The 9273-nt window shown below is 37.8% G+C and overlaps 1 protein-coding gene across 1 annotated transcript; it reads right to left on the bottom strand.

Moving 5' to 3' along the window:
* Positions 1–602: 602 nt before the first annotated feature.
* LOC308342669 (olfactory receptor 1C1-like) lies at positions 603–1543 on the bottom strand (the record flags this gene model as incomplete). The annotated part of the gene is given in 2 exon segments (XM_080803242.1): positions 603–778; positions 781–1543. Coding segments are annotated over 2 exon segments (939 nt in total).
* Between the last annotated feature and the right edge of the window lie 7730 nt (positions 1544–9273).

Genomic DNA, 9273 nt, shown 5'->3' with positions numbered 1-9273 from the left:
AATCACAGGATGTAAAATCAGTGTAGAAAAATCTGTTGCATTTATATACACCAATGATGAAGCAGCAGAGAGAGAAATTAAGGAATAAATCTCATTTACAATTGTACCCAAATCAATAAAATACCTATGAATAAATCTAACCAGATGTGAAGCATCTGTACTCTGAAAACTATAAAACACTGATGAAATCGAAGCTGAAACAAATAAATGGAAAGACATTCCATGCTCATGGTTGGCAAAAGCAAAGACTGTTAAAATGACTATACTATCCAAAGCAATTGACATATTTAATGCAATCCCTATCAAAATGCCAACAGCATTTTTCACAGAGCTAGAAAAAAAAAAATCCTAAACATTTTTGGAAACAAAAATACTTCCCTGAGATTCACTATCCTTAACTGAAAAAATTGTTTATGATCTTATCTAATATATTATTCTAATGATTAAATGTGATAATTCATATAAAGTGTTTATCACCATTTCCAGTGTAAAAGAAATATTTATTAAGTTAGTAGCTTTTATTACTATTATGATGATCACCTGGTAATGCACTTTTTATGACAATATTCATAATGTTTAATTCAGCCATGGGACATTCATCATTACTGTTGAAAGTGTGCACTTTCACAAAGCATTTTCTGAAGTGCTTTCTTCACATTGCTGTTCCTTAGACTGTAGATGAAAGGATTCAGCATTGGAGTCACCAATGTATACATAAGGGCTAATAGGGTGTCACTTTTAGGGATAAAGGAGGAGGAGGGGCTGAAATAGACACTCTTGCTGTGCCATAAAACAACACCACCACTGACAGGTGGCAGCTACAGGTGGAGAAAGCTCTCTGTTTCCCCTGAGTAGATGTGATCTTCAGGATGGTGGAGAAGATCAGTCCATAAGATATGAGGATGGAGATAAGAGGAATGAGAGCAAGTAGACCTCCTACTGTAAAAATAACCATCACATTGAGGGATATATCAGAGCAAGAGAGCTTCAGGAGAGGATAGAGATCACAGAAGAAATGGTGGATGGTATTGGAAGCACAGAAGGACAGATGCACCATTAAGACAGTGTGTAAAAGGGCATGGAGATAGGTGACAATCCAGAGCCCAGCCACTAGCCAGACACAAAGGCGAGGATTCATAATGGCAATATAATGTAAAGGGTGGCAAATTGCCACGTATCTATCATATGCCATTACACACAGAAGAAGGCTGTCCATATTCACAAAAGAAATGAAGAAGAAAAGCTGGCTGAGACACCCCACAAAAGGAATAGTCTGTGTATTAGTCAAGAGGTTCACTATCATTTGGGGGATAGTAGTGGAGGAAAAGCAGATGTCAACAAAGGCCAAGTTACTAAGGAAGAAATACATGGGTAAGTGGAGGTGAGAGTCAAAGCCAACAACCAAAATGATGAGCATGTTGCCTGATAGAGTCATTAAATACATACAGAGAAATAGCACAGATAAGAAATACTGCTGCTCTGCTGATCCAGAAAGTCCAAGAAGGATGAATTCCTTGATGAATGTTAGATTTCTTATTTCCATTCCCAAAATAATCTAGAAAAGGAAAATATTAAATTGTGGAAACCAGAAATGTTAAATACCTCACCCACAAGGGTGTGTGTGTGTTTAATAAAGTACCATGTAAATTCTTTTTCCTTGCCAATTACATCTTGTGTTTTTTATATTGTTTGTATATTCACATAGGTGCGCTGGGTGCAATGCTCTAAACTTTTTTCAAGAAATAATGATTTCTTCTTTTCAAGAGATAATAGTTTCCCCAAAATGCAAATTCTATGAATAATGATTTAAATTGTGCCAGTTATGTTGCTTGGTATATACTATTCATATAATCCATATTTGAATTTATGTCTACAATGATTGTTTTATCAGGCATGCTATTTATGTACTCTAACGCAATAGAAATATTTACATTCAATGAGTAAATTTCCTCCCAATCTGAAGTTCATATCCATGGATACAGATATCATTTCAGTTTGTTTTCTTCCTGTACAGATAAAATTTTGCCACAGACAATTCTTCCTTGGGATGATTACCATTTCTTTGGTCTCTTTCCAGTCCTGCAAAATAGCTATGCAATATGGTGGAAAGTCACCTGAAGCCTCATGCTTGTGGCATGAATTTTTAGGCCCCTTACTCACAGCAGCTCATGCACAATACTTTCTCTAAAGGCAGTATGAGTATTTATTCACACCTTACTTTTTTTCATAATCTGTCTTGCTGCTTGCAGCCTCTCATTATTCTCTTCAAATTCTCACCTACAGGAGAATCCAATGAGCACCATTTCATTTCTATACAAATACAGTTAATTGATACTAAAGAACACAGTGTTATGTAGTTTTTTCTGCCACATTTTGAATCCCAGCTTCGTTATGGGCCACGATTATTTTTTTTTAAGATTTTTTTAAATTTTTATTTATTTGACAGGGAGAGACACAGTGAGAGAGAGAACATAATTGGGGGAGTGGGAGAGGGAGAAGTAGGATTCCCGCTAAGCAGGAAGCCCAATGATGGGCTTAATCCCAAGACCCTGGGATCATGACCTGAGCCAAAGGAAGATGCTTAATGCCTGAGCCACCCAGGCACCCCAGGAACCACAATTAAAACTTGGAAATTTATCTACTCTGAATCCTGTATAATTCATTTAATTTTCTTGCATCTCTTTTACACAATCTGAGGCATGTAATGTTAAAACCTGTACTAAGAAGAAGCATTATAAATTCCCATATATGCATTCCTTTGAGTAAAGCATATCCTTTCAGAGATGGCTTTCCTCCACTTTAAGCAGCATCAGTTACGCCATTTTCCTCAATTGCATAATTATCCCTTTTGTGCCATTTTCCTCAATTGCATAATTATCCCTTTTATACCAAGCATACCAATTTATTTTTTATTATTTTTGTTGCATATGTGTGTAGGTATATACACACATATACATATATATGACTGAGTATATATATTAGTATATAACATGCACACATAAATTATACATAATTTGTGTGAAATGGTGCTTATGGGAGCAAAAATAAATGAAAAATTCTGGAAATTAAGAAAACAACAACAACAAAAACGTTTGATTGTGCTTACTCCATTTTTAGCCAAGGAAGTACTGGATTTTGGGGAAGACATTTCTATATCCTTATAGCACATCATGTTAATTCTAGATTTTTTTTTTCTTAAGCAAGTTTTTAAAAATTTACTCTGACATTGAAATACTTAATAGATTAATTTAAAAATGTTTTACATGCTAAAATTTAGGAAATTAGCACATTAGATATGTCTGCAAAAATTTTTAAAAACTATCAGCACATACCTTCTTCTTTGAGACCTTTTAGCAATCAAAATTTTCCTCCCCACTATATATCCTTTGGGCCTGTGCATTCATTCAGGTTCCTCATTGAGGGTGAAAAAGGAGAGAATAATAAGATATAGATAAACACGTATCTCTCTACAGAGAGTTATAGTGTATCACTGAGGGAGTATTTACTTCTTAAAATATATTTACTTATATAATACAAAGAGACAGGCCTTGAACCAAGACACCATTTTCTCCCTTGAGGTCAGCACACTGGAGACTATACAAAATTCCAGATTTACCTTCTAATGAATTTTATCTTTTTTTAAAAGATTTTATTTATTTATTTGACAGACAGAGATCACAAGTAGGCAGAGAAGCAGGCAGAGAGAGTATGGAAGCAGGCTCCCTGCTGAGCAGAGAGCCCAATGCGGGGCTCGATCCCAGGACCCTGGGATCATGACCTGACCCAAAGGCAGAGGCTTTAACCCACTGAGCCACCCAGGTACCCCATGAATTCTATCTTTTTTGTGTGTGTGAATTGACTTCTTCCTTATTTTTTCTTTAATATTAATTTTAATTTTAATTTCATAAATATTTATAATGTAAACCATATAAATAGAAAGCCTTTGAGGGTCTTCATTCTTTTAAGTTATATTTTAATTCTAGGTAGGTATTATTTTAAGATTATGATATAGTGAATCCACCATTCCATAGTCACCCTGTGCTCATCATGACAAGTGTACCCCTTAATTCCATGACCTATTTAACTCAACTCCAACATCCCTATGGTAAACATCAGATTGTTCTTTAATTAAGAATCTGTTTCTTACTTTCCCTCTCTCAGATTTATTGCAAGTGCTAACATTTCATTCTTTTCTATGTCTGAATCTCATATATATATATATATATATATATATATATATATATATATATATAAGAGAGAGAGAGAGACTGACTTCATCTCTTGGATTTTCTTTCCTGGTTTATGTACGATTAAAATACACTGTCTTGATCATTACAGCTTTCTAATATAACTTGAAGTCTGGAATTCTGATGCCTCCTTCCTTTCATTTTCAAGATTGCTTTGGCTATGTGGAGTCTTCTGTAGTTCCATATAACTTTGAAAATTTGTTCTAGTTCTATGAAAGATTCTGTTGGTTTTTTGATAAGATTTGTTTAAATGTAAATATTTTCTTTGGATGGTATATATATTTTAGCAATATTTGTTTTTCACATCCATGAACATGGAATATCTTTCTATTATTTTGGTTTTCTCATTAATTTCTTCTATCAGTGTTCCATAGTTTTCAGAGTACATTTCTTTCACCTCTTTGGCGAGGTTTATTTCTATGTCTGTTATTATTTTTTTAAAGGTTTTATTTATTTATTTATTTATTTGAGACAGAGAGAGAGAGAAAGAGAGAATGATTGGGGTGGGGGGACACAGAGGAAGAAGGAGAAGCAGACTCCACCTAAGCAGGAACCTGGGATCATTACTTGATCCAAATGTAGGCACTTAAACCACTGGGCCACCCAGGCACCTCTAGTCTGTTATTATTTTTGTTACAAATGCAAATGGGATTGGGACTGTTTTCTTAATTTCTCTTTCTGCTGTTTTATTGTTGGTTTACAGATATACAACACATTTTTGTACATTGATTTTGTATGCTGCCACTTTACTGAATTTGTTTATCAGTTCTAGCGGTTTTGGGGTGGTCTTGTAGGTTTTTTTTTTTAATTAATATATTATTTTTTCAGGGGAACAGGTCTGTCTTTCATCAGTCTTAAATAATTCATAGCACTCAGCATAGCACATATCCTCCCCAATGTCCATCGCCCAGTCACCCCATCCCTCCCACCCCCTATCCCTCTAGCAATTGTCACTTTGTTTCCTGAGATTAAGAGTCTCTTATGGTTTGTCTCCCTCTCTGGTTTCATCTTGTTTCATTTTTCCCTCCTTTCCCTTGTGATCTTCTGTCTTGTTTCTCAAGTTTCTCAAATCAGTGAGATCATATGATAATTATCTTTCTCTGATTGACTTATTTCACTTAGAATAAAATCTTCTAGTTCCATCCGCATCATTGTAAATGGCAAGATTTCATTTTTTGATAGCTGCATAATATTCCATCACACACACACACACACACACACACACCCCACATCTTTTTACCCATTTATCTGTTGTTGGATATAAAGGTTCTTTCCATAGTTTGGCTATTGTGGGCATTGCTGCTAAAAACATTCAGGTGCACATGCCTCTTTGGATTGCTACATTTGTATCTTTAAGGTAAATACCCAGTAGTGCAATTGCTGGGTCTTAGGGTAGCTCTATTTTCAACTTTTGAAGAACCTCCATATTGTTTTCCAGAGTGGCTGCACCAGCTTGCATTCCCACCGACAGAGGAGGAGAGTTCCCCTTCCTCTGCATCCTGCCAACATCTGTTGTTTGCTGATTGGTTAATTTTCACCACTCTGACTGCTGTGAAGTGGTATTCATAATACCATTACATCTGCAAATTGTGAAAGTTTTACTTTTTCTGCCTGATTTGGATGTATTTCTTTTTGTTGTCTGAATTCTGTGACTTGGAAATCCACTTATGTGTTAGATTAAAAAAAAAAAAAAGTGGTGAGAGTAGACATGTTCATCTTGTTCCTGACCTTAGGAGAACAATTCTCAATTGTTGCCCATTAAGATGATGTCAGCTCTGCTTCATTGTTTTTTTCCAAGAAGTCCTGTTTTATATTGATATATGTTCCCTCTAAACCTACAAGGTTAACTGTTTTTATCATGAGTAGACATAGTACTTTGTCATTTTTTTCGTTTGTTGAAATGATCATATGGATCTTATCCTTTCTCTTATGATGTGCTGGATCATATTGATTGATTTGTGAAAATTGAACCACACTTGAAACGCAGGAAAAATTTTGAAGTGATGGTATTGAATATTTTGGAGAAAGTGAGTCAAGATGGTGGAGAAGTAGCAGGCTGAGACAACATCGGGTAGCAGGAGATCAGCTAGATAGCTTATCTAACCATTGGGAACACCTACAAATCCAACAGGAAATCAAAGAGAAGAACAGCAACAATTCTAGAAACAGAAAATCAATCACTTTCTGAAAGGTAGGACCTGCGGAGAAGTGATTCCAAAGCGACAGGAAGATAGACCCCGAGGGGAGGGGCCAGCTCCTGGCAAGCGGCGGAGAAACAGAACACAAAATCGGGACTTTTAAAAGTCTGCTCCACTGGGAGACATCGCTCCAGAGGCTAAACCAGGGGGAAACCCAGGCGGGGTCAGCATAACCCCAGGTCCCGCGGGGTCACAGAAAGACTGGGGGGTGTCTGAGTGCCACAGAGCTTGCAGGTATGAGAGCAGGGAAGCCGGCTACAGCGACAAAGCCGAGGAAGTGAGCTCTCAGTCTGGGGTTACCTTGTGCCAGTCGTAGGCTGGGTGGGCTCGGAGTGTGGCTGGAGGCCACGGAAACGGAAGCGACCAGGCGCTTTTCTCCAGGTTCCAGCAATTGACTGCTTTCCTCAAGGCGTGACCCCAGCCCAGGGAGGCGGGGCGGTTGGGCACTTTTCTCTAAGGGCGCACTGAGGAGCAGAACCCCAAGCTCTTGGCTCCTCCGGGCTGAGAGATTGGGAGGCCGCCATCTTCATTCCCGTCCTCCGGAACTCTATGGAAAGCGCTCAGGGAACAAAAGCTCCCAAAAGCAAACCGGAGTGGATTACTTAGCCCGGCCCCTGGCAAAGGTGGTGCAATTCCGCCTGCGGCAAAGACACTTGAGAATCACTACAACAGGCCCCTCCCCCAGAAGATCAACAAGAAACCCAGCCCAAACCAACTTCACTCACCAAGAACAGCGGAATTCCACAGCAGGAGAAAGCAAATCTTATCTGGACAAAATGACAAGGCGGAAAATCACACCTCAAAAAAAAAAAAAGAATAAGAGGCTGTACCGCAGGCCGGAGACCTAATCAATATGGACATTGGTAATATGACAGATCTAGAGTTCAGAATGACAATTCTCAAGGTTCTAGCCAGGCTCGAAAAAGGCATAGAAGATATTAGAGAAACCCTCTCCAGAGAGATAAAAGCCCTTTCTGGAGAAATAAAAGAACTAAAATCTAACCAAGTTGGAATCAAAAAAGGTATTAATGAGGTGCAATAAAAAATGGAAGCTCTCACTGCTAGGATAAATGAGGCAGAAGAAAGAATTAGTGACATAGAAGACCAAATGACAGAGAATAAAGAAGCTGAGCAAAAGAGAGACAAACTAATACTGGACCACGAGGAGAGAATTTGAGAGATAAGCGACACCATAAGACGACACAACATGAGAATAATTGGGATTCCAGAAGAAGAAGAAAGAGAGAGGGGAGCAGAAGGTATATTGGAGACAATTATTGGAGAGAATTTCCCTAATATGGCAAAGGGAACAAACATCAAAATCCAGGAGATGCTAAGAACGCCCTCAAAATCGATAAAAATAGGGTCCACACCTCGTCACCTGATAGTAAAATTTACAATTCTTAGTGACAAAGAGAAAATCCTGAAAGCAGCCCGGGAAAAGAAGTCTGTAACATACAAGGGTAAAAACATTAGATTGGCAGCGGAACTATCCACAAAGACCTGGCAGGCCAGAAAGAACTGGCATGATATATTCAGAGCACTAAATGAGAAAAACATGCAGCCAAGAATACTATATCCGGCTAGGCTATCATTGAAAATAGAGGGAGAGATAAAGAGCTTCCAGAACAAACAAAAGCTGAAAGAATTTGCATACACCAAACCAGCTCTACAGGAAATATTGAAAGGGGTCCTCTAAGCAAAGAGAGTCCCTAAAAGTAGTAGATCAGAAAGAAACAGAGACAATATACAGTACCAGTCACCTTACAGGCAATACAATGGCACTAAATTCATATCTCTCAATAGTTACCCTGAATGTTAATGGGCTAACTGCCCCAATTAAAAGACACAGGGTATCAGAATGGATAAAAAAACAAAACCCATCAATATGCTGTCTACAAGAAACTCATTTTAGACCCGAAGACACCTCCAGATTTAAAGTGAGGGGGTGGAAAACAATGTACCATGCTAATGGACATCAGAAGAAAGCTGGGGTGGCAATCCTTATAGCAGATCAATTAGATTTTAAGACAAAGACTATAATAAGAGATGAGGAAGGACACTATATCATACTCAAAGGGTCTGTCCAACAAAAAGACCTAACAATCTTAAATATCTATGCCCCTAACATGGGAGCAGCGAACTATATAAACCAATTAATAACAAAATCAAAGAAATACATCGACAGTAATACAATAATAGCAGGGGACTTTAACACTCCCCTCACTGAAATGGACAGATCATACAAGCAAAAGATCAATAAGGAAATAAAGGCCTTAAATGACCCACTAGACCAGATGGACATCACAGATATCTTCAGAACATTCCATCCCAAAGCAACAGAATATACATTCTTCTCTAGTGCACATGGAACATTTTCCAGAATAGACCACATCCTGGGTCATAAATCAGGCCTCAACCGGTATCAAAAGATTGGGATCATTCCCTGCATATTTACAAACCACAATGCTCTGAAGCTAGAACTCAATCACAAGAGGAAATTTGGAAAGAATGCAAATACATGGAGACTAAACAGCATCCTTCTAAAAAATGAATGGGTCAACCAGGAAGTTAAAGAAGAAAAGAAAAAAATCATGGAAACATATGAAAATGAAAACACAACGGTTCAAAATCTGTGGGACACAACAAAGGCAGTCCTGAGAGGAAAATAGATAGCAGTGCAAGCCTTTCTCAAGAAACAAGAAAGGTCTCAAATACACAACCTAACCCTACACCTAAAGGAGCTGGAGAGAGAACAACAAAGAAAGCCTAAACCCAGCAGGAGAAGAGAAATCATAAAGATCAGAACAGAAATCAATGAAATAGAA

The sequence above is a fragment of the Martes martes genome, assembly GCF_963455335.1.
Source record: "Martes martes genome assembly, chromosome: 5".
NCBI lineage: Eukaryota > Metazoa > Chordata > Mammalia > Carnivora > Mustelidae > Martes > Martes martes.
The sequence above is the reverse complement of the archived record's forward strand: the minus strand, read 5'-3'. Positions and strand labels throughout refer to the sequence as shown.